Source organism: Moschus berezovskii, chromosome 9, assembly GCF_049115385.1.
Source record: "Moschus berezovskii isolate FMDL1 chromosome 9, NW_MosBer_1.0, whole genome shotgun sequence".
Classification (NCBI taxonomy): domain Eukaryota; kingdom Metazoa; phylum Chordata; class Mammalia; order Artiodactyla; family Moschidae; genus Moschus; species Moschus berezovskii.
The window spans coordinates 58,422,278-58,445,696 of record NC_142468.1 but is presented as its reverse complement, the minus strand read 5'-3'; the positions used below and the strand labels follow the sequence as shown (position 1 = coordinate 58,445,696).

Genomic DNA, 23,419 nt, shown 5'->3' with positions numbered 1-23,419 from the left:
TTCCTCGAGGTCCCTTTTTGTGAGGTTCTAGGAAGTCTGTGATATGCAGATGACACCACCCTCATGGCAGAAAGCAAAGAAAAACTAAAGAGCCTCTTGATGAAAGTGAAAGAGGAGAGTGAAAAAGTTGGCTTTAATTTCAACATACAGAAAACTAAGATCATGGCATCCAGTCCCATCACTTTATGGCAAATGGATGGGGAAACAGTTGAAACAGTGGCAGACTTTATTTTTGGGGCTCCAAAATCACTGCAGATGGTGACTGCAGCCATGAAATTAAAAGACGCCTGCTCCTTGGAAGAAAAGCTGTGACCAACCTAGACAGCATATTAAAAAGCAGAGACATTACTTTGCCAACAAAGGTCAGTCTAGTCAAGGCTATGGTTTTTCCAGTGATCATGTATGGATGTGAGAGTTGGACTATAAAGAAAGCTGAGTGCTGAAGAATTGATGCTTTTAAACTATGGTGTTGGAGAAGACTCTTGAGAGTCCCTTGGACTGCAAGGAGATCCAACCAGTCCATCCTAAAGGAGATCAGTCCTGAGTGTTCATTGGAAGGACTGATGTTGAAGCTGAAACTCCAATACTTTGGCCATCTGATGCGAAGAGCTGACTCATTGGTAAAGACCCTGATGCTGGGAAAGATTGAAGGCAGGAGGAGAAGGGGATGAGAGAGGATGAGATGGTTGGATGGCATCGACTCAATAGAGATGAGTTTGGGTAAACTAGGAGTTGGTGATGGACAGGGAGGCCTGGCATACTGCAGTCCATGGGGTTGCAAAGAGTTGGATATGACTGAGCGACTGAACTGAACTGAATTGAGGAAGTCTGTCTTAACTTTCAGAAATGTTGCCTAGTATTAGGGTTGGGGGCAGGAATGTGAATTCTGAAGATTCCACTAAGGAAAATGTAAGCATTAAGATGGACCTTGCCCGTGGAATGCCTGGAGCCAGTGGCCTGGGCCCCTAGCCAAAGGTTGTATCAGTGACCTCTGCTGTGTGGTTTCATCTTTTGGGGGCCAGAAAGGTCCCTGTGCTTCTGGGTCCTTCTCTGGGTCCTAGATGGTGACTAATTCCACCTCAAAATGTCTCCCCTTTAGTTTCATGTCTCTAAACTGGTCATATGCAAATTCATCTTGGGGAGCAATCTTAGGAAGGGGCTTTAAGTTAATAGCTGTTTTTACCTGATGAGCTTTCTGAGCAGCAGCCTTGAGAAGGACAGCTGGGACACTCCATTTAAATCAAACATTTTGGAGTGCCTGCTGTGTACCAGCTCCCACAAGGGGATAGAGGTGAGGATGTCACAACTCTTGCCCTCATGAAGCTCCAGTGGGCAAGAGGGAAGGAACTCATATTTGTTGGAACCATACAGGGACTATTAAAAACACTTTACATATGTTATCTCATTTGTCCCATAAAGCAGATATTAGACTTATTTTTAATTATTTAAAATTTTGATTGCACACAAAATAAGGGTACGCATGTACATCAGGAAATAGCATTGGCAGCACTCAGAAAGCTCCTTGTGTCCCCTTCCCGGCACAATCTCTGACCCAGTGTGACCACTCTTCTAACTTCTAGCACCACGGTTTTGTTTTACCTAAAAGAGAATCACACAGTTTGTGGTCTTTTGTGTCTGTTTTTTTTCATTCAACACTATGTTTGTGACTTTCATCTATATTGTTGCAGGGAGCAGTAGTTTATTTATTCTTATTGTTATATAATAATTTCATTGTATGGGTATAACGCTATCCATTCTTCACTTGATGGCTATTTGGTTGTTCGCAATTTTTCGATATTACTAATAGTGCAGCTGTGAATGTTCTGATATGGACCATTTTGGAAACCATCTACATGCATTTCTCTCTAAGTATGTCCATAGATACTGCCCAAAAGTTTTCCAGAGTTATTGTCCTAGTGAATATTCTCCTAAACAGTGTTTGAGAGTTCTCCAAATAGTCACTAACACTAGGCATTGTCTGGACTCATTCTATTTCTTTTCTTTTTATAAAAAAAATTTATTTAGCCGTGTCAGGTCTTACTTGTGGCACTCCAGATCTTTAGTTGTGGCATGCAAACTCTTAGTTGCAGCATGTGGGATCTAGTTCCCTGATTAGGGATGGAACCCAGGCCCCCAGCAAGGAGAGTGTAGAGTCTTAGCCACCGGACCACCAGGAAAATCCCTAGACTCATCTTCTATGTAAGTAATTTGAAGCTCAGAAAAGTTGTGCTGTGTGTGCTAGTAGGCAGCAGAGCTGGGATTCAAACCCAGGCCTGTGTGCCTGTGCAGTCTGTGCTTTCTCCCTTTGGGTTACACATTGACACAGATTATGATATGAACCAGAACATGGTAAACTCTAACCCTAAAAATTTGTAAAGAGCCCTCTGTGAGAATTTAAAGAGAAGAAGAATTTTTCATCCGTTTTGTAAGGAAAAGAGTCATGGAGGCTCATAGAGATGGTAGCATTTGAGCCTGGCTTTGCAGGAAGGGAAGAGTTTTACTTGGAGTGCTCTCCAGGTGCCCTCCCCCATCCCCATCCCTTCTGCCATGAAAAGGGCCCAACTTGAGCTGGGGTGTAGCAGGGGTGCAAGTTTCGGAAGAATAGGAAAAGTCTACTTGGGGCTATAGTAGAGGACTTGTGGTGGAGAGGGCTATGCCGAAATGGTGAGTTGGGGCCAAACTGGTGGGCCTAGTTTGAGCTTAGTTGGCTCCCTTGGCCCCTAACTTCTGGTCACCCAGGATATGAGCACAAGACAGGGGCTCATGGTTTAGTTGGGGAGGCGGGACAGTTTCAAATCCAGCTCAACTCCCGATAGCAAATGCAGCTGGCCTCTAGCCAAGGAGGATCTTAGCTGTTCCTGGGACCACTCTCAGGGTATCTGCCAACAGAATTTTTTTTGCGTTTTCTGCTTTCATCTAGCTGTGGGAAATTAGTAGCTACTCATACCTCCACCCCCAAGATCCGGCTCAAATGGCTTGTTTGCAAGTATTTTTGCAGCAAAAAGAAGCTGATAGATAGCAGTCCTGCCACCCTCTGCCTAGTCTTAGGAACCTTGCCATGATCGGGGTGGGGGTGAGGGGAGCCAAGCTTTTGATCTGGTCAAGCCAAACAAGCCAGAATCCCAGCTCCTTTTCCTCAGAAAGGAACAGAATTGGTCTCAGTGGCTGTGGGAAGCAGAAACACAATGACCTGGGGATGAGTCTAACAATAATAGCAATAATCATCCTTCTTATTTGCCCGGCAGTTTATGTCTTTATCACAGTGGATCCTCACCTGCATGAGTGAAGTAGGTGATGTAGACGCTATCACCCCAGGTTACAGATGAGGGGGCCTGAGTTCCAGACTGGGTACCAGAGCGCTATGGGTCTTGTGACTGATGCACACCCAGACTAGCCTAGGACTGGGGATCCTGCTCCTTTCAGGATTCCATACTTGCCAGGCCCTGGCTGAGCAGAGTGTAGACCAAGACAGTAGGAGGCTCTGTGATGGACAGGCAGGAGAAGATTGGCAGGTGACCCTGAGAGTACGACCTGGGAGCCAGGCCAGTTCCACCTGGAGGTCTTCAGGGATGTGTGTGTGCCTTGGTGGAAGGGAGAGAGGAAGGTGGCATCTTGGTACCAGAACTCTGGTTTGTAGTGGGCAGAGGAAAGAGGCTGAAATATAGACATCATCTGAGAGTTAGAACAGCTCCAGCCACTTGGCATTGATGACACGTGCCCTTATGTAATGGTGCCTCCACCCAGCGAGGTGAAAATAGTATTTTGGGGCTCACAGGGCCTGGGCGTGGTTGGTATCTGATTGCCAGGCAGAAGAAAAGCTGCCAGTGCCAGCCAAAATGAGCTCTGAGAGCCCTTTGCTAATGACACTTGAAAGATGCATCCACAGGTAGCTGTTTTTAAAATGTACTCTTGTTTTTATTGGAGTATAATTGCTTTACAATGTTGTGTTAGTTTCTACTGTATGGCAAAGTGAACCAACTATATGTATACATACATCCCCTCTTTTTTGGATTTCCTTCTCATTTAGATCACCACAGAGCTTTGAGTAGAGTTCCCTGTGCTACACAGCTGGTTCTCACTAGTTATCTGTTTACATATACTATCAGTGATGTATATATGTCAATCCCAATCTCCCAGTTAATCCCATCCTCCCCTTCCACCTTGGTATCCATGTATTTGTTGTCTACTTCTCTGCCTCCATTTCTGCTTTGTAAATAAGATAGTCTACCATTTTTTTCAGATTCCACATATATGTGTTAATAGAAAAAATGTGTTTTTTTTACTTCCTTAACTCTGTATGACAGTCTCTAGGTCCATCTACGTCTCTAAAAATGACCCAATTCCATTCCTTTTTATGGCTGAGTAATATTCCATTGTATATATGTATTCATGGGGAGCTGGTTTTATCTTTATGTTGTGCTTTCTGTATCCTGGGCCCTGCCCTTAGGGTGCTGTCCAGGGTGGCATGTGGCTGTCCCAGGACTAGGGCGCTCCCTGGGACAGGAGGATCCCAGGGGAGGATGCAGACGGTCTCTTCTGTGGTGATGCTCTGTGTGGCTCAGAGTTGTCCTGAGGTTCTCACTAAGGTGCACTGGACAGGCAGAGTTCGTGCCACATTACAGATGAGGAAACAGGGCTCCCACTGACAGGAGATGAAGTCACAGAGCTGTTGTGGGCAGAGTTGCCACTAGAACCTCAGGTTTCTGACTCCTGGTGCCTATTGTTATTTGTCACCCCTCCTCCCCAATCTTTCCCTTAGGGCGATGAGTGAACTGCAAATCAGTTCAGACTTGAAATTGGGTGGCACAGCCCCTGAGGGAGCTGAGGTCATGGTAATCCCTTACCTTTCTACTGCAGTTTGTAGTTTATAAAATGATATCCTGATTTGCAGTGGTTTTTACAGTATTAACCCCTTTTACAGATGAGGACATTAAGACTCAGCAGTTTTAATGACTTAGGCAAAAGTGGGACTCGAAACTGAAACTTTTTTAAAATTATTTTTTTAGCTTTATTGAATTATAATTGACATATAACATTGTAAGATATTTAAAATGTACATCATGGTGATCTGATACACTTATACATAGTGAAAGTTTTCCCCTCGTCTAAATAATTAACATGTTTATCACCTCGCGCACATTTATCCTTTTTTTTTTTGGTGAGGACATTTGTTTTCCTCTTCCAGGAAGTTTCACTTATTCTGACTCAAAATTGAGGGTTTTTTTTTTTCCTGTATCACAGCTGCCTCTTTTCTCAGTAGACCTGAATTTCGTGAGAACAAATCGCCCAAGTTGCCCATGGCTCTGTTTTCTCTGAACATGTTCAGAGCAGATCTGTCTCCTTAACAAACTTGAATTAATATAAATCAAGTAAGAACCATACATCATTGGTCACAGGTCCTGAGGAAAGGCTCAATCAAGCCTGTTCTTGAGGAATGAGGGCTGTGAGTTAACCTTCAATTTTTAGCCATTTCCTTTGGGGCCTAGAGTCAGACTGGTACCAATGGACACATCTGTCCTAACCTCAGTATTTCTCCTGTTTCAGGGCTGTACGCTCCAGGCCTCAATGAGGAGCCCAACCATGGAGATGTTCAAGCAGCAGAAGGTTGAGGACTTTTATGACATCGGGGAGGAGCTGGGGAGGTAAGTGGCTGTTAGAGCTGTACTGACCGGTGGATCTTATAGGTCACGGGCTCGTCACAGGGCTCGTGGAAATCTTTACAAACAATCCAGAGGGTGATTCATTGTCCTGGGCGCCTCTGCAAGTAATCCTCTCTCTGGAAATAAAGACTTGCAGCAGAAGGAACTAGAATTGTTGAGTTCCATGTTTTCAATATAACCCTACTGACAGTTATGGCAAATCTTAATGACTTGTTTTATCTGTTACTTTGCTCCCAAAGCCCTCCCCAGGCTCTGGCCTGAGATCTGACCGGTTGGTTCTTTTCTGAAACCCACTTGGTATTCTCCACGGCTCTCTGGGTTTTGTTCTGTAAACTTAGAGCCTGAATAGAAGGTGAAATCATCTTCCTGAAAAAAGCTTTGCATTGAGTGACAAGCCACGCAAGCCTGGTCGTGAAGCTTCGTCGGATCTGAGTTATTGTGTGCATTTTCAGGTTTGCTAAACCCACAAAATGGACAGGGATAAGTTCAGATCTGAAGGTAGTTACTTTCTGGAGAGAAATGAAGATTTTCTGAAGCTCTTTCCTTGTCTCTCATTTATAACAAAGCTAGTATTTGGATGGTATTTTAATGTTTACAGAATACCAGTCCTGGAGTTTGGGTCTCTTAACAATTCATGAAATGGGAATAATTTTTACTCTTGTTTTTCATGAGGAAACTGTGTTCCAAAGAGTTTAAGAAAGTTGCTCTAAGTTGCTCAGCCAGCAAGGGATATGGGCAAGGTCTGGCCAGTCCAGTCTGTACCTGCACACCTGTCATGCTTTCTAATGCACATGGTTCTTGCACACTCACGTGTGCTCACAGTATACCCAGCCCCATCCCTCCACATACCCAGCAGAGTAAAAACCTGGGGGTTCAGGGCCTTCACTGTATCTGTGGTGTGAACAGGAGCCTTTCCCTTTAAAGAGTTCTTGTGTCAGGACTCATTCTTTTACTTCCTTTTATTTTTCTTTCTTTATTCTTTGCAAATATATGTATATATTTACTTCTTTTTATTTTAAGCATTAGGATCATATTGAATTTATGTTAGTGTTTTACCACAGTTTTTAAAAAATTTTTGGCCATACCACGTGGCCTTTGAGATCTTAGTTCGGCAACCAGGGATCAAACCCACACCCCCTGCAGTGGAAGCATAGAGTCTTAACCCCTGGACCACCAGGGAATTCCACTACAGCTTTGAATATTACACCTTAATGTATTATACAGGTTTGCTCATGTCATTAAATATCTTAATGCAATTTTACATTCCCTTGTACATGCATGCCTCAAGTATTCAGCCTTTCCCCCTACTTCTAAAAATATGCAGTTTCCATTTTTTAAAAATGTTCATTACTAAAGCTGCAATGAACATCTCTTAGCAGAAATTTCTGATCCTGTTTTTGATTGTTTCTTTAAGATGAATAATTAGAAATTGGATCACTGGGTACTTTCAATTTTGAAGAAAAACTGGAAAAAGCTTCAAAGCCAGAGGAGCCTTAGTCAGGGAAGAATGGAAAGTGCAGTTATGCGAGTTCCCTGGTGGTCCAGTGGTTAGGACTCGGCATTCTCACTGTCGGGCCTGAGTTCAGTCCCTGGTAGGGGAACTAAAAACTAAGATCCTGCAAGACACGTGGTGTGGCCAAAAAAGAAAAAAGAAAGTGCACATACTTCAAGTTCAGGAAGTGCTTGTCCTGGCTGACTGGCTAAGTCAGGGAGCAAGTGTCTACAGAGACCCCCGAAGGGGAGATTCCTCAGCATTCTGTCTGAGCCGCTGCCCCTGGCAGTCCAGAACCTGGGAAAGTCTGGGGAGAGGCTGAAGGATGGTCACCTGGACTCTGCCTCTGAGTGGGAAGCAAGGTTCTCTTTGACTTGGGTGCTTCTCCTGACTTGTGATGTCAGGGAGAAAGTGGCCCCTCAGCAACAGACCCTGGCAGGCCCTACCAGTGGCTTCTTAAATTTAATTTTCAAAACTTTTGGCCATGCCACAAGGCATGTGGGATCTTAGTTCCCTGACCTGGGATCGAACCCTCACCCCCTACACTGGAAACTGAAAGACTCAACCACTGGACCACCAGGGAAGTCACCTTGTTGTTCAGTCGCCCCATCGTGTCCAACTCTTTGTAACCCCATGGACTGCAGCACTCCAGGCTTCCCTGTCCTTCATCATCTCCCGGAGTTGTTCAAATTCATGTCTGTTGAATCAGTGATGCCATCCAGCCATCTCATCCTCTGTCACCCCCTTCTCCTATCTTCAGTCTTAAACCAGGATCAGTGCCTTTTCCAGTCAGTTGGCTCTTCACATCAGGTGGCCCAAGTATTGGAGCTTCAGCCTCAGCATCAGTCCTTCCAGTGAATATTCAGAATTGATTTCCTTTAGAATTGACTGGTTTGATCTCCTTGCAGTCCAAGCAACTCTTAAGACCACTATTTGAAAGCGTCAGTTCTTCGGTACTCAGCTTTCTTCATGATCCAACTCTCATATCCATACATGACTACTGGAAAAACCATAGCTTTGGCTATACAGGCCTTTGTTGGCAAAGTGATGTCTCTGCATTTTAATATGCAGACATTTTAATATGATGTCTCTGCATATTAAGCTGTCTAGGTTTATCATAACTTTTCACACCCCTCCAATGGAAGCTCAAAGACTTAAACCACTAGACTACTAGGGGAGCCCTCTACAGTGGCTTTTGATTTGATGGCCTTGTGTTGGCTACATCCTGCGTGTAGGTGTCTGTGCTAACTGCTCCAGGTACAGAGATGAGCATGACACAGGGAGTCTTTGCCCCTGGAGCTCCAGCCTGGCCATGGCTGTGGGTACAACAAGGGCAGTTTTGACTGGGATTATCTCGGGTGGGCTGAGAACTGAGAAGTCGGGATGGGTTGTTGGTGTTGGGCTCTGAAGAAGGAAGTAGAAGCAGTTTCCTGTGGAATTCATCTATCATTCCTTCTTAGTTCTGTCTCTCCCCGACTCTGTACATCAGAGATATTAGAACTGAAAGAGACCTCATGTTTCTGGGTCCTCTACCTACAACAGGGTGTGAAGGCCACATGTTCCTCACGGCCTGGGGAGCCTTGGAGGACCACTACCCGCTACCCCACACCAACCTGAAACTTTCCTTAGATGCCAGCTGGACACAGGGCAAGTGAAAGACAGCAGAGGCCTAAGGCATTTTTCATGGCTTGCTGTCCTAGCATTTGTGGTCTAGAGGTCAGGTGAGATGGAAGGCCTCTAGAGGTCTTTCTTCCAAGCCCCTCATCTGAACGTCGAGGAAACGGAGGCTCAGAGAGAGGAAGGGTCTTGCCTGGGGCTGTAAATGGGCTGTAACTAGAGCTGCCTTCAGAGGGGGTAGCCCTATCTGTCTTTCTTCCCCTCTTCTTCAAGGGCTCACTGTGTGCCAGGCATTGTCTGAAGCAGTGACAAAATAGACATTCCTGTCCCCCAGTGGCTTGTGTTCTGTTGGTGGAGGAAGACATTGAACACATGATGGAGGGGTTTCAAAAGGACATATCACTTCAGAGTGCATGGTGGGCTGTGAAAGGAGAGATTGGGACTCACTGAGAATGGGGAGCATAGTTGGGACTGGGTGGTCAGGGGAGGCTGCTCTGAGGAAGTGGCAGAGGATAAGTGTGCAGGCCGGGAAAGCAACCTGGACACAGGCCCTGAGGTGGGGAGATCCTGGGCCCTGAGTGGCTGGCTGGAGGCCTGTGTGGCCATGGAACATGAGCTGGGGACAGGCAGTGCTAGCTGAGGCTGGATATACAATTAGAGGCCAGTCTGCAAGCTTCCTGCCAACATAGACAGTTTGAGGTTTGTGTGCTTCCTGGCTGTGCAACCTTAGAACAACTTACTTGACCTCTCTGACCCTGAGTTTCTTGTTTGTTTTTTTTACCCATAAGATAGAAATAGTAAGAGTAGCTACCCATAGGGATGAAATGGGATGCTGAGCCTGCAGGGTTCCTCACAGAGCTGGGTACTAGGTGTTGAATGAACACCTAGTAGAGCCTCTGCCTTTGAACTTAAACTGCCTTTAAGTTTGGGTGTCAAGACCCCGTCTCCCACTTCCAGACCCCTTGGGAGGACAGTGGGGATCTCCCAGAAGGAATAGCAGTAGGGCTTGTTCTTACATTTGGGAGGAGCAGCGTGTAAACCTTCTTCGGCTCTCTACCCTTGCCTAGACTCAGGGCTGTTTCACTGATTTTTGTTGTTGTTCCATTGCTCAGTTGTGTCTGACTCTTTGCAACCCCATGGACTGCAGCATGTCAGGCCTCCCTGTCCCTCACCATCTCCCGGAGTTTGCCCAAGTTCATGTCCATTGCATCAGTGATGCCGTCCAGTCATCTCATCCTTTGATGCCCTCATCTCCCTCTGCCCTCAATCTTTCCCAGCATCAGGGACTTTTCCAATGAGTCATCCATTTGCATCAGATGACCAAAACTGGAGCTTCAGCTTCAGCATCAGTCCTTCCAGCGAATATTCAGGGTTAGCTCCTCATTAAGTCCTTACTTCACTTTCACTTTTCACTTTCACACATTGGAGAAGGAAACGGCAACCCACTCCAGTGTTCTTGCCTGGAGAATCCCAGGGATGGGGGAGCCTGGTGGGCTTCCGTCTATGGGGTCACACAGAGTCGGACACGACTGAAGTGACTTAGCAGCAGCAGCAGCAGCATGCAAAAATGAAAATGAGTGAGAGTTACTTTCCATTTTTTTTAACGACAGGTGAAGCTCACAAACGTCATGTTGAATGAAGGAAGGCAGACTCAGAAGAGTCATACTATATCATCCCATTGGTGTCAAGTTCAAGACAGGCAGAATGAATCCCTGGTGCTGGAAATCAGAATAGTGATTCTGTTAGTGATTCTAATAGTGAGGGACTAGTGGCTGAAAGGGGGCATGAGAGGGACTTCTGTGGGGAGGATATTGTTGTGTTTCTTGATCCAGGTGCCTGTTTCACTGATGTGTTCATTTCATGAATATAGGTTAGGCCATACTTGTATATGTACATTTTCCCATATGTACATGTATCTGAACTGAAGCCATGTTTTAACAAGGAATCTTTAACTGCACTCCCTGCCCTCGTCTGGCTCCTGAAGTGCATGTTTCTGATGCCTGTGGAAGGTTAGTCTGGGTGTGCATCAGTCACAAGACCCATAGCGCTCTGGTACCCAGTCTGGAACTCAGGCCCCCTCATCTGTAACCTGGGGTGATAGCGTCTATATCACCTACTTCACTCATGCAGGTGAGGATCCACTGTGATAAAGACATAAACTGCCGGGCAAATAAGAAGGATGATTATTGCTATTATTGTTAGACTCATCCCCAGGTCATTGTGTTTCTGCTTCCCACAGCCACTGAGACCAATTCTGTTCCCTTCTGAGGAAAAGGAGCTGGGATTCTGGCAAGTTTGGCTTGACCAGATCAAAGCTCAGCTCCCCTTATCCCACTCCCATCCTGGCAAAGTTCCTAAGACTAGGCAGAGGTATGCCCTTATCTTAAAAATAAGAGTCCTGGGCACGGCTGGGGCCTGCCTGGCCCTGCACACCTCACTCAATTTTCTGGCTCACATTCTGGCACCAGCCTACTGGGGATGCTGGAGGTGGCTGGCTGTTTCTGGGAGCAGTTGGAGAAATGCTGGCCTGCAGTTTCCGGCCTCTCCCAGCCTGGGTAGCCACTGTAGGGTGGAGCGGGGCTCATAAAGAGAAACCCATCTAACCCCTCGTCCGATAGATGAGGCTAAGACTAGAGAGGGGAAGTGGCTTGTCCAAGGTCACATGGTGAATGGGTGACAGACAAGGGTGGGGACTGGTGATCTGATTCCTCTAGAGCTCTGGCCACCACACTATAAGGACCCACAAAACACAAACTTATTTTTCCTTTAATTTGAATGGTTTTGGGAAGAGGGGGCATTATTTGGTAGGATAGTCTTTTTTGTTTGACCTTGGGGACAGGTAGCAGAGTCAGAAGGGCAAGTATTTGGGAAGGATTAATGTTCCCTGGGAAAGGGCGCTTGTGGACAGGGCCAGTGATGACTACTGTGTGTCTAATGGTACACGATAATTTAATGTAAGCAGCATAAAATGATCAATGGTTTCTTCTTTCCTATGTTCATATTACTTTTCTTGCTTTATTGCACTGAGTTGGCCAAAAAGTTCTTTTGGGTTCTTTGTAAGATGTTACAGAAAAACCCAAATGAACTTTTTTGCCAACCCAATATTATTCCATGAACATTAAATCATAAAATGTTGCTGTTGAACTGAATCTCTGTATCTCGTGCCTTTGTTGGCTTTCTGTGAGCTGTAGTTTCTGGGAAGTGAGCAGCTCTCATTCCTGTAACTCTTGTAATTCAATCATTCGTCTGCCTCCTTCATGAGGATTCAGTGCGGCTGTGGTGCTGTTGTCCCTCTGATAGGAACTCTAACTCTGTGTAAAGCCCCAAAGGTCTGTTACTTATTTTTATTTTATATTGTACTATATTTCATTTACAGTGTTGTGTTTGTTTCAGGTGTATAGCAAAGTGATACAGTCATATATATATATATATGAATTAACAAAAGCAGTTCTCGTCTTCTGATGGGGTGCTCATGGTTTATAACATAAATGGCATTATTTTGAGAGAGGGATAACTTAGGTATGGCATTGGGTTTTTTTTCTTTTTGCAGCCTGAGGCAGTTGTAAAATAACTTAATGTAGCTTTTTACAACTGTGTATTCTATAGTATTTTTTCTTTTGGTGAAATTTTAACTGTTAATGTTTTTGGCATTGTGCTTTGTACCATTTATTAAATAAAAATTAAAAAAAAATGAATCTCAACAAGAATTTAGTCCAGATCTAAATTTTCCTCTTATAAACAAGGAAAGTGTGACCCAGAGAGGGGAGGTGATTTGTCCAAAGTCACAGAGCCAGCAATTCAGGAGGTGAAACTTAGAGAAGATTTTCAATTCCACTGTGCCAGTTTAAACAAAACAGAGGAAAACCTCTCTATATGTAAATAAATTCAACTTTTATCTACAGCCCTCACCTCTCTCAGGGAGCCTACCTCCCCAGTATCCCACACCCTCTCCCTGGCTCCCCTGGTGAAGAGAGTGGCCAGAGCCCTGATATTTACAGGAGGCTCATGTGTGCCAGGCACGCTGCCAGGCACTTAACCTGCAGGGTCCCCTTTTATAGGGACAGGAGCCTTGGGCTCCATAAGGAGCACTCCTCTGAAGCCTCATACATTCCCTGGGGAAAGCTGCCTGCTGGACTTAAGTCTCCTGATGAGATCCTCTATGATTAAGATCACGCACCCCACATGCATCTTAGCTAGGGCATCTTCTTTTAGGAGAGAAAGAAAAACCTCCAGGAAATACATACAGCGCAGGTGTACCCAGGCTGGGTTCTCAAGCTCAGTCTAGCCATAAAACTATATATATAAAATAATAATAATAGGTATTTGGATTTACCTGTCTCTGTCTTTGGGAAAAGGGTTTCCAAGATGAACTCAGAGGCAAAGGGGCTTTTATTATTTCCTCTTTTTTTTCCCTTACAAAAGATTTTTTTTCTTGATGTGTACTGTTTTTAAAAATCCTTATTGAATTTGTTACAATGCTATTTCTACGTTATGTTTTGGTTTTTTGGCCACAACGCTTGTGGGATCTTAGTTCCCTGACCAGGGATAGAAACTTCACCCCACTCATTGAAAGGTGCAGTCTTAACCATTGGACCCCCGGGAAAGTCCCTATTATATCTTTTTATATTAAAAAATTTATTGTAGAAGTAATGCATGGCATATATCATAAAGTTGTGAAAAGTTAGAGTAAACCTCCACTTGCCCTCCCTCCAAGGCTCACATCCGCAAGTAGACTTTGATGGTAATTGTCTTCTGTTGTCTTTCTGAACTTTAAGTAAAGCAAGTGTATGCTGACCTGGATGGAGTCATACAACCAGAACAATCTACAACTTGCCTTTCTCACTTCATGAAATACACTGAGTATCTTTTTAGAACAGTGTATATAGATCTATGAAATTTATTTTGGAGGAAAGCTTTTTTTAAAAACAATAAAACATTTAAGGAGACCAGTTTAAGCCCATACAAGATTAGCAGCCTTAACCAGTAACTATTTTTATTTCTGAGTCTTACCTTCTAATCTGTCCCTGGCTAGTTCTCACGCCCACACATCCTCTCCTCTTTTGTGTCTGCTTGAGGCCCACAGTTAACATTCCCACAAGTGCTAAGCTCCTGGGCACGGGTTGCAGAGACCAAGGGGAGCCGGAGTAGCGCTCAGGCCCTGGGGTCCCAGAGAGGAGATTAGGCCCATCTGTCATGTGTTTGTGCTGAGCTGTCAACTCTGAAGGCAGGGCCACATCTGCTCTCCGATTCTGAGCGCCCCGACAGTACCGTGCAGAGGCCAGAAGTCCCCACGTCTTCTGGGACTTCTCTCTGCTCTCCGTCTTCCCTCACTTTTGGAGGAAAAATTAAACTTTTCCTTCAAGGTCAAGATCATATGGTGTCTCAGATACTGTTTGATTCTACTTATATGAGATACCTATAAAAGTCAAATTCATAGAATCAGAAAGTACTGTGCTACAGCATAAAATATATATGCCATGCTTTGCTTATTTGTGCGGTCGTGTTCCACTCTTTGCCTTATATATATTCTTTTTCAGGTTCTTTCCATTGTAGGTTGTTATAAGGTATTGAATCTAGCTCCCTGTGCTCTGCAGCAGGACCTTGTTGTTTATCTGTGTTAATATAGCAGTGGATACACATTGTTGTATTTAACCATCATGGCACCTTGTGAAGTAGTTCCTATTTCCATTTGACAGATGAAGAAATTCAGCCTCCAAATGTTAGGTAATTAGTTCAAGAAATTCAGACAACCTACTTTATCAAGGAGAAGCCAAGTGGAAAATTCCACTTCATGCAGCACAGCAAATCTCAGAGAAATTCAGAAATAAAAGCCAGAAATTTCTCTGGCCGGAGCCCCGTCTAAAGTCCTGGCATGGGGTTCTGGTGCCTCTGATCACACACATGCTTAGGTTTCCTGCTGCTAGGAAAGTGAAAGAGACCAACCTAAGTTAAGAGTCTAATGCCCTCATGTCAGTTTCTGTGCCAAGTACTTCTCATCTTCCAGAACAATATGAACTGGATCACACTCCCACTTTACAGATGTGAAAACTGAGGCTCAGAGAACTTTTACACTGGCAACTGGTCACTCATGCCAAAAAACTTTCTTACTGCTCACACTGAGCGTGCTGTGCTGGGCCCAGGAAACTCTCAGCTTGGTGTTAGCGGTGAGGAAATCTTTGGGGCCATAACAAGCCAGTGGTTTCCAAAAGATGAGTGAGTGTGTGTGGGTGAGTACGTGCACATCTGTACTATAGGTCATTGTCATAGTCCAGAGATTCTCCCCAGACACCCACTGTGTGCTGGGCACTGTGAGGGGTGGGGGAGACTTAGGGCTCAGACCATGCCCCATAAGAGATTAGGGGACACAGGGATACTTTCCTCAAAAGCTAATGAAGTGGGGACTTACCTGGTGGCCCAGTGGCTAAGACTCCACACTCCCAAAGCAGGGGGCTCAGATTCGATCCCTCTTCAGGGAACTAGATCCCATGTGGTGCAACTGAAAGATTCCATATGTTGCAACTAAAGATCCCATGGGCGTGCATGTGTGCTCATCACTTCAGTCATGCCTGACTCTGTGTGACCCTATGGACAGTAGCCCACCAGGCTCCTCTGTCCATGGGATTCTCCAGGCAAGAATACTAGAGTGTGTTGCCATCTTCTCCTCAAGGGGATCTTCCCAACCCAGGAATTGAACCTGCATCTCATGAGTCTCCTGCATTGCAGGCAGGTTCTTTACAGCTGAGCTACCCTAGAAGCCCAAAGATTCCACATGCCAAAACTAAGACCTGGTGCAGCCAAATAAATAAATATTAAAAAAAATTAAAAAGCAAAACGAAAGGTTAGAACAGGCTATGAGCTAATAGAGGGACCCCCAACCTTGCGCCAAGTGTTCAGCGGAGGAAGCCGTCACCCTAGGTGGGGCGGCTCTGCATGGTCTCATTCTGGAGATGACGCATAACCATCTCGAGGTCGGGGCTCTGCCAAAGACTGAGAGGCAGCAGGTCCAGGCTTGGGCAAGAAGGCACGTGGAGAGGGCTGAAGGGCTGTAGCTGCCAGGAGGAAAGGCAACTGCAGGGGCCCTGGATGACAGAGGCCCTGGAGGAGGGAGGGAGGTGCCTTTATCACTCATTGTCAGGCAAACAAAGCACAAAGCCACTCAAACAAAGTGGCTGCATTGCTTGGGCTTCACTCAGAAGCTAGCACATGGAGGGAGTGTGCTCATTGAGCCGCTTTGCATGGGAAAGCTATAAGAGCTGGAGGGAGGTTCTGAATGGAGATACCTGAAACCATCGAATACCTGCGTCTACGGGATGTGCTTTCCTTTCTGCTTATTTATCGTCAGAATTACATCTTGTGTTGTTTTTTGACTCCACGTTGATTTATGGATACCTTTCCACGTATCCAGAGTCCATGTAGCCTAAAAATTTCTTTATTTTGAAATTATTTCAACTTTGATAGAAACATTTTCAGGATGGCAGAACTCCACATATCCTTCATCCACACAGCAGTTTTTAGCGTTTTGTCACCTCCTCTCTTGCTCGCTCCTTTCCCCCCACTCTCTACTCCTCTTCCCAGCCCTCTCCCCGCGTTCTCCCTCCTTCCTGCCTCCTTTCCTTCTTCCCTTCTTCCTTTTTGTCTGTCTACCTACCCGCCTGTTGTTCCTGAGCCATTTGAGAATTGAATGCGGACGTTATACGTCTTTATCTTTTGTTCTTCCTTATACGTCTCCGAAGGACATGGGCCTTCTCTTTCGTAACCATAGTACAGCTTTCAAGTTAAGAACATTTCACTCCAATATAATGTTTTTGTCTAAACTGTCATCCTTGTTCCAATTCTGTCAATTTTCCCATTTAGAGCAGTTTTTCTCTCTGAGGAGTAAAATCCAGTGGCAATCATGTATTGCATCTCCTTGTCGTATCACTTTAGCATCCTTTAATCTGGAACAGTTCCTCAGCTTTGCTTTGACTTTTATGATAATTTTGAAGAATACTGGCCCTTTAGAACAAATAGATACAGTCCACATATTTTCACTAACTTCATATTAATCTGCTATGTAAACATCCCCCATTTACTTAACTCACCCTATTGTTTCTCAAAACTAAAAATAAGTGTTTCTATGAATGTATTTGTTGAATTTCCTCTCTCTGCATTATTTCTGCCAAGCCTATTCCCAGGGGTAGAATACCAGGTCAAAGGTTGTAGCTGATTGATAGTAGTTAAAACGAGAAATAGTGAACCTGTTTACTAGGTCACCAGCATATTTCCTTCTGGCTTTGCCAATACTCTTTCATTGTTTTGGGGTATTTTCGGTAGCTTAAGAGTTTTGTGAAGATACTTAATGTTTTCACTGTGGAGGAATTTAAAGTGGTTGAAGTCTTCTGTGCTTTTCCCTTCATGCCAGATCTTGTTCTCTTTGCTACTTTAACTTTTTTCATGGTGTTTTTATTTCATTTTCATAGATAATTTGATGTTCTGATAGCAACACAAGGTGGGCAAGGCAAATGTAATCATTCCTACTTTATAAGTGATGAAAATAGGCCCCATCAGGGCCAGAGACAGAGGTCTCCCCTGGAGGCTAATGGTGTTGCCTTCCTTCTCCCAGAAGTAGAGGGGATTCAAGGTCTTTGGGGGCCCCCAGAACTCCAGCAAAGTGTTCCTCTTCTTTTTCTCTACATTTATTTATTTACTTACTTATTTAGCAAGCTAGCTAAATAGCCGTGCCAAGTCTTAGTTGCAGCATGTGGAATCTTTTAGTTGCAACATGTTGGGTCAAGTGTCCTGAGCAGGGATTGAACCTGGGCCCCCTGCATTGGGAGCATGAAGTCTTAGCTGCTGGACCACCAGGGAAGTCCCTTTCTGTACTTTTAGAAGCCGGTTGCAATGGTTCTGTAAGAAAGCTTTCTGAGAGGTGCTGTTGGGACAGGCAGTGCTCGGGGAGAGGTGTGTTTTGAGGGCAAAGGAGAGAGTTTGGTTTCCCTGTACCCTCCATTGCTGGGGAGATCAAGTTGAGGGGTAAGAACCAAGGCCAGCGGTAGGAGTTAGGGCCTCAGGTAACCATCAGCTCAGTAAAGCACCAGGGCTCTGGCAGCGCAGGTGAGAAGTCATGTGAGGGCCTCCCACAGAGAAGACGTAGCAGCCTTGAGAGTCTCTCTTGTGGAGATTCCTCCAGCCCCCAGAGCAGTCTTCAACAGGCATTAGAGCCCAGCTGTACCCTGCAAGGGCTCCTACCTTGTGTAGTCCAGGGGGTGAATGGCTAGGACAGCCGTACAGCCAAATCCAGTTTGCCACCTATTTTGAGTGGCCCTGGAGCTAAGAATGGGTTTTACCGATGAGGAGTTCCAATAAATTTGTTGGTTGGACGCTAACATTGGACCCCAATTAAACAAAATGTTACCCCCCCCCGACCAATTTTCATTCTTCTCATTGGAAGACTTACATTAGAAAACAAAATAAAATAGTATAAACTCAATTCTTACCATATTTTGAGCTTCATCAATTTAAATTTTATGGAAATTTCATTTTCTCCTTTGTTATATAATATCCTTGATTTTCATTCTTGGCCCTCAATGCCTAAAATATTTATAGTCAGGCCCCTTGTGGGAAAAGTATGTCTGCTCCTGACCTACTCCAGAGTCGTTTACTATTTAAGCAGCAAAATTTTTTAAAAAGTGGCTTCTTCTGGGGTGGAGGACAGAATAGAAACACATCAAAGTGACGGTGCAGTTACTGGAGAGGAGGAAGAGGAGGTGAACAGAGGTCTGCCTGCCTTCCTTCCCTGACCTCTGTCTCGCAGCCTGAGAGGAGCCTCCTAGAAGCCTGGTTTCAGAATCACTGTCCACATCCGGGAGGGCTGTCCTGTTCTGTCTTGCAGGAAGTGCTGGGGCGGAAGAAGGGAAGAGAGCTCTGGGTGTTGGGGACCATGCATCCTCTCTAGAGCAGGTCCTGCTCTGGTCACGGGACATTACCTAATTTAATCCTCTTGCAGCCCTACAGGGTGGCAGGTGTTTCTCCCATTTTGCAAATGAGGAAACTGAAGCTTGGAGAACCTAACTAACCTGCTGAGGGAAGCATCAGAGCTGGGATTCAAACCCATGACTTCTGACTTGTGGTCCAGTGCTCTCTGTGAGGCACCAAGTTGCCTAGGGTTTTCTTTTTGCCTGTGACCCTCGGGTCCCCTCCAGAGAACAGGGGAGGAGGTGGATACTGTTGTTTAGAGCTTTTGCTGGTTTACAGCGGAATCTGCTGAGAGCCCAGTGGTCACTGTTTCATCCATGTCCATGGCTGACCCTGCTTCCCTGCCCAACCCCATCCCCTGCTGCCAGCATCTAAGCCTCAAAACCATATTCTTGAATCTTGAGGTGCTGGCCCCTGGTGGCCTGGCCACAGGGCCCAGAGGGTGATGAATTATCCTCCCCTCCTGGGGGTGAGGTTCATTTGTCACCCTGGGCACAGGGCCCGCCAGCTAAAGAGGAGAACTTGACTGCTGAGGGTCTGCTGTCTGGTTCTAGGAGGAATTGCTCCTACCCATTATTTATTTATTTATTTATATTTATTTGGCTGCCCTGGGTCTTAGTTGTAGCATGCAGCCTGTGGGATCTAATTTCCTGACCAGGGATCGAACCCAGGCCCTGTGCATTGGGAGCATGGAGTCTTAGCCACTGGACCACCAGGGAAGTCACTCCTGCTGGTCTTTTGGAGGAGACAGGGCAGGGGCAAGAAGCATGGCTGAGAGGCAGCAGAGGGCCCTAGTAGGAGGACAGGCTTGGAGCAGGAGGCTGACGAGCGCTAGCCCCTAGGCCCAGGTGTGAGCCAGGCTCTGCTCCTGTGGCCCGCTGGACCGCGGGCAGCCTCACTCTGCTGGGCTCCATTTCTTTGTCCTGAGATGGTCCCTGTTTCACGGGGCTGTTTTCCAGCCTCCTGGGATCCTCTCTTTCACTGTCCAAATAAGAATAATGAGCATTCCATTCCAGGGCAACAGGAAATCCTGTTCCTGACCCAGCATTTCTGGGTCTCTCCAGGGAGTGCTCACACCCTCCTTGATGCCTCAGGACCTTGGACTCACGGACCCCTTCCTCCTTCAAGACAAACCAGCACTTTCTCTGTGACCCTGTCTCAGACATGGACTCAGGTCGGTTTCCAAGGGCCTGCCTTGTCCCTGAGGCTGGTTGCCGGGTAAACTGAGTTTCATGGAAGGTGTGGGGGTAGTGAGAGGCATTTGTGAACAGAAAAGGAAACACCTTAAAAGAGGGGTAACAGACACCTCTGCTCCTCTGACTCCTGACCTCTGCCATGATGCTGGGGTCTTCCAGAACCTCAACCCCAAATCTGCTACTGTCCTTTTCAGTTCAGTTCAGTTCAGTCGCTCAGTCGTGTCTGACTCTCTGCGACCCCATGAATCACAGCACGCCAGGCCTCCCTGTCCATCACCAACTCCCGGAGTTCATTCAAACTCATGTCCACAGAGTCGGTGATGCCATCCAGCCATCTCATTCTCTGTCGTCCCCGTCTCCTCCCACCCCCAATCCTTCCCAGCATCAGAGTCTTTTCCAGTGAGTCAAGTCGTCACATGAGGTGGCCAAAGTATTGCAGTTTCAGCTTTAGCATCAGTCCTTCCAATGAACACCCAGGATTGATCTCCTTTAGAATGGACTGGTTGGATCTCCTTGTAGTCCAAGGGACTCTCAAGAGTCTTCTCCAACACCACAGTTCAAAAGCATCAATTCTTCGGCGATCAGCTTTCTTCACAGTCCAGCTCTCACATCCATACATGTCCTTTTACTTACCCCTTAAAAGAGACCCCCTATTCTTTCACATGTAGGAAGTTTAGATTCTTGTTACAACCTCTCCCTGAAAGGGCCTTGGGCATCTCTTTTCTAGAATCAAAGATCCTTTAAAGTTCTTCCCATACAAAAGCCATCTCTGACCGACCCCCTCCCCACGATGGAGCCTTTTGTCTTCCTTACTACAGATAACAGTTCTGAGCAGCTTTCAAAATGACACTTTTCCTGTTCCCTGGCACAGATCTAAGGGGCATATCCTGACATGTGGGAAGTACCCAGCAAATGGTTGCAGATATGGGCAGTGACCCCTTCTCACTACCCCCACGCCTTCCATGACACTCAGTTGACCCGGCAACCAGCGTCAGGGACAAGGCAGGCCCTTGGAAACCGACCTGAGTCCATACCTGAGACAGGGTCACAGAGGCAGTGCTAGTTTGTCTTGATGCTTGAAGCCCAGTGATCCATCGTTTTGAAAAGCTCATAGTGGGGAGCTGGGTCAGGCAGCTTCTCCTCTGTTATGTCATTTGAGCATGAGCTTCCACGTTGGGGCAGGCGGGCAGGCGGGCAGGTCACTGTCCCCATTTTACAGAAAAGGAAACAGAGGCACAAAGACCCAGCCCCTCCTCTTGAGAGCGGGGAGGCCAGCTGGAGTGGAGGTAAGGCTGTGTGTGCATAGGGATTTGTAAACACTGGTCTAGGTAGCAATCTTGAAAAGATTTTGTGAAGAGATTGTAGAACACACCTTTGGATTCAGCTAAGTCAGCAGTGTTTCCAGAGTTTGCGATTATGAAATTCTTGTGATGTCTCAGATGAGCCCTGATGTAAAAGCCTTCCTGGGGTCCACACATGTCTCTGAGATTTCAGCTCCCTGCTGGTCAGGAAGCATGTTGAGGCCCTGGCTAAGCCAGTTTGGCTCCACCCTCCCCTCCAACCCCAGTGCCCCTGGTTCTCTGTGCTGTTACCCTCCAGGAGGGCCTGTGGTTGGACCATCTCCAGGGCAGCTGAACCACCCCACTCCAACGCAGTCACAAATTTGTTTCTTAGGGGACTTCCTTGGCAGTCAGTGGTTAAGACTCTGTCTTCCAATGCAGGGGGTGTGGATTTGATCCCTGGTTGAGGAACTATGATCCCACATGCCGTGCAGTAGCATATCCCCTCCGCCACCCCCAACCCCCAAAGGAAAAAAAAAAAAATGGTCTCTCAGACTCAGAAGTCAAACCTGGGTACAAGTCCCAGTTTTACTATTCACTGCCTCTGTGACCTTGGGCAAATGGCTTTACCTCTCTGAGCCTTGGTTTTCTCATCTCTCAAGTGCAGAACATACCACCTGCCTTATCAGCCCATGATGTGAACTTCCATCTCTCCTGACTCTAGAGGATTGAATGAGATTATGACTGAAACATGTAGCACCATGATTGTCATCTGGGGCAGTACATTTGAATCACAGAGGAGGTTTAAAACAAGCACACGTGTACATGCCAGGGATTCAGATCTAGACGGTCTGGGGTGGGGCTCTGTTGATCCATATTTTTTGAAGTGTCCCAATTTGTGTAGACTGTACACCTGGATCCAAGATCACTTCTTTCAACTTACTTACAAAACAGAAAAAGACAGACTAGAAAGTGAACTTATGGTTGCTGGGGGGAAAGGGATAGTTAGGGAGTTTGGGAAGGTCATGTACATGCTGCTGTATTAAAAATAGATAACAAACAAGGACCTCTTGTATAGCACAGGGAACTCTGCTCAATGTTATGTGGCAGCCTCGATGGAAGAGGGGTTTGGGGGAGAATGGATACGTGTATATGGATGGCTGAGTCCCTTTTCACTGTTCACCTGAAACTATCACAACATTGTTAATTGGCTATGTGAAAAGTAAAAGTTAAAGTTGCTCAGTCATGTCCAACTCTTTGTGACCCCATAGACTATACAGTCCATGGAATTCTCCAGGCCAGAATACTGGAGTGGTTAGCCATTCCCTTCTCCAGGGGATCTTCCCAACCCAGGGATCAAACCCAGGTCTCCCACATTGCAGGCAGATTCTTTACCAGCTGAACCACCAGGGAAGCCCATTAATTGGCTTTATCCCAGTACAAAATAAAAAGTTTAAAGTCTAAAGAAAATAAAAGATCATTTCTTTCAGAATGGTACTTGAGAAACATAGTAAGCTATGGAGATGGCTGGGTAAAAAGCTCTGTCTGCCTGGACCAGTGATATATCAGCTGAAAGCCAATTAAAGGGCCCCTGTCTAAGGCTTGATGTAGGTTGAGCAGGAAATGGAAGATGCCGTGGTTCCACAAGCTAGTTCCTTTCTGGCTTCTAGGTTCACTTTCTGTTGCAGTGGCCACCTTTTGGCATGCCTTCCCTGTGTCACCTGTGTCTCACCTGTATATGGAGCCCTGCTCCACTTCTACCCATTCCCAAGTTCTGCTTTCCAGAAGCCTATCCTGACTGCTGCAGGCAGGCAAGGTTGAGTGCACTTGTTCTCCATTCCTCCAGTATGTTATGGATTCTCTAGTTGCCATTATTTGCCTGCGAGTGTGCTTCCATCCTCTTTGGCACCACCCCCTAACAAACCACTTGCAGTCCAGCGAGCTTTCTGATCATAGGCTCTGGAGGTCATTCTGTTTTATCTCGTAGTGTCTTACTCAGTGATAGCCACATAGTAGGTGCCCAATAAATGTTCGAATGCGTTCTAGTTTCACCTGGTTCCCAGGGTCTCTATTCTGGTTTTATTCTCTGACATTAATCAAATTTCTCTTCTTTAGCCCCTAGTCCCATTTCCACCCCTCCTCAACTCAAAAATGCCATGTGTCTATGAAATACCCATCAAAACGTCTATTGGGTAGAAGATGCTTTGCTGGACATAGGGA

At 45.9% G+C, this 23,419-nt stretch overlaps 1 protein-coding gene across 5 annotated transcripts in view; it reads left to right on the top strand.

Moving 5' to 3' along the window:
* DAPK2 (death associated protein kinase 2) overlaps positions 1-23,419 on the top strand; it is a 132,361-nt gene that overhangs the window by 2,386 nt on the left and 106,556 nt on the right. For all 5 annotated transcript variants that reach the window (XM_055435676.1, XM_088839682.1, XM_088839681.1 and 2 more), the window contains exon 2: positions 5,545-5,642. In XM_055435676.1, the coding sequence (XP_055291651.1) occupies positions 5,566-5,642 (77 nt within the window). In that variant the 5' untranslated portion in view covers positions 5,545-5,565. The remainder of the gene's footprint in view (positions 1-5,544; positions 5,643-23,419) is intronic.